The 1,170-nt window shown below is 69.1% G+C and overlaps 1 protein-coding gene across 1 annotated transcript; it reads left to right on the top strand.

Annotated features, from left to right (window-relative positions):
- Positions 1 to 448: 448 nt before the first annotated feature.
- On the top strand, positions 449 to 1,120 carry AURANDRAFT_16967 (hypothetical protein; the record flags this gene model as incomplete). Its single annotated transcript, XM_009044162.1, has 2 exons — positions 449 to 849; positions 934 to 1,120. Coding segments are annotated over 2 exons (588 nt in total), but the record flags the coding sequence as incomplete, so codon positions are not given.
- Between the last annotated feature and the right edge of the window lie 50 nt (positions 1,121 to 1,170).

Here is a 1,170-nt window from a genome sequence, read left to right as displayed (position 1 = left end):
CGCAAAGCAGCCGCGCTCTGGCCGGGGAGGCCTCCGGGGTGGCGCCGCCGCTCCGAGGTGGTCGATTGAGCTTTGCGCAGTGCGACCTGCGGTGGCCGACTGTCGTTCTCGCACTCGCGCCGCACCGACGCTCGTCCCCATGGCGCGCCTCGCACTCGCCCTGGTCGCCGCGAGCCATGCCTTCACGGCGCCGGCGCGCCGCGTCGTCGCGCCCGCGCGGCGGCGGTCGCCGGCGGCTCTCCGCGCGGCGCCGGCGATGGTCGCCGAGCCCCTGGTGTCGCAGCTCGCGTCGAGCTCCGTGCTCCTTTCCGAGCTCGTCGAGTCGACGCCCGTGGACAAGAGCGGCTGGTTCGGCGCCATCGTTCAGGCCCTGGAGTCGCGCGTCGGCCGGCGCCCTTTTTTTTCGAGCGCGGACCGCGGGCCCCGAGCGACGAACTCCCGTAGGTGCATCACGCTGATCCACGGCGTCGTCGGGAGCTACGGCGTCGCCATCGTGCTCTTCACGCTGCTCCTCAAGGCCGTGACCTTCCCCCTCAACTACCAGCAGATCGAGTCGACGACGAAGATGCAAGCTTTGCAGCCGGCGATCAAGCGCATCCAGGCCAAGTACGCGGCGGACCCGCAGCAGATGAACATCATGATGGCCGAGCTCTACCAGGAGAACGAGCTCAACCCGCTGGCCGGGTGCCTGCCCGCCTTGGTGCAGATTCCCATCTTCATCGCGCTCTACCGGTCGCTCCTGTCCCTGGCCAAGGAGGACCTCCTCGAGGAGTCCTTCCTCTGGATCCCGAACCTCGAGGGCCCCGTCTACGGCGCCCAGAACGCGGACTGGCTCTTCAAGTTCGACCAGTGGAACGGCGCGATTCCGCCGCTGGGCTGGCACGACACGGTCGCGTACCTCGCGCTCCCCTGCCTCCTCGTCGTCGCCCAGAGCGCGTCGACGACGCTCCTCCAGCCGCCGGCGGACCCGAACAACGAGGCGGCGCAGACGTCGAACCAGGTGCTCAAGTACCTGCCGCTCATGGTCGGCTTCTTCAGCCTCAACGTGCCCGCGGGCCTGACCATCTACTGGTTCTGCAACAACATCATCACGACGGCGTCGACGCTCTACATCCGCCAGACGGTCATGGCCGAGCAGCCCGTGACCATGGGCGGCGCGTCGGTGGCCGC

The sequence above is a fragment of the Aureococcus anophagefferens genome (assembly GCF_000186865.1).
Source record: "Aureococcus anophagefferens unplaced genomic scaffold AURANscaffold_159, whole genome shotgun sequence".
NCBI classification, from domain to species: Eukaryota; class Pelagophyceae; order Pelagomonadales; family Pelagomonadaceae; genus Aureococcus; species Aureococcus anophagefferens.
This window is presented reverse-complemented; position numbering and strand designations above follow the sequence as displayed.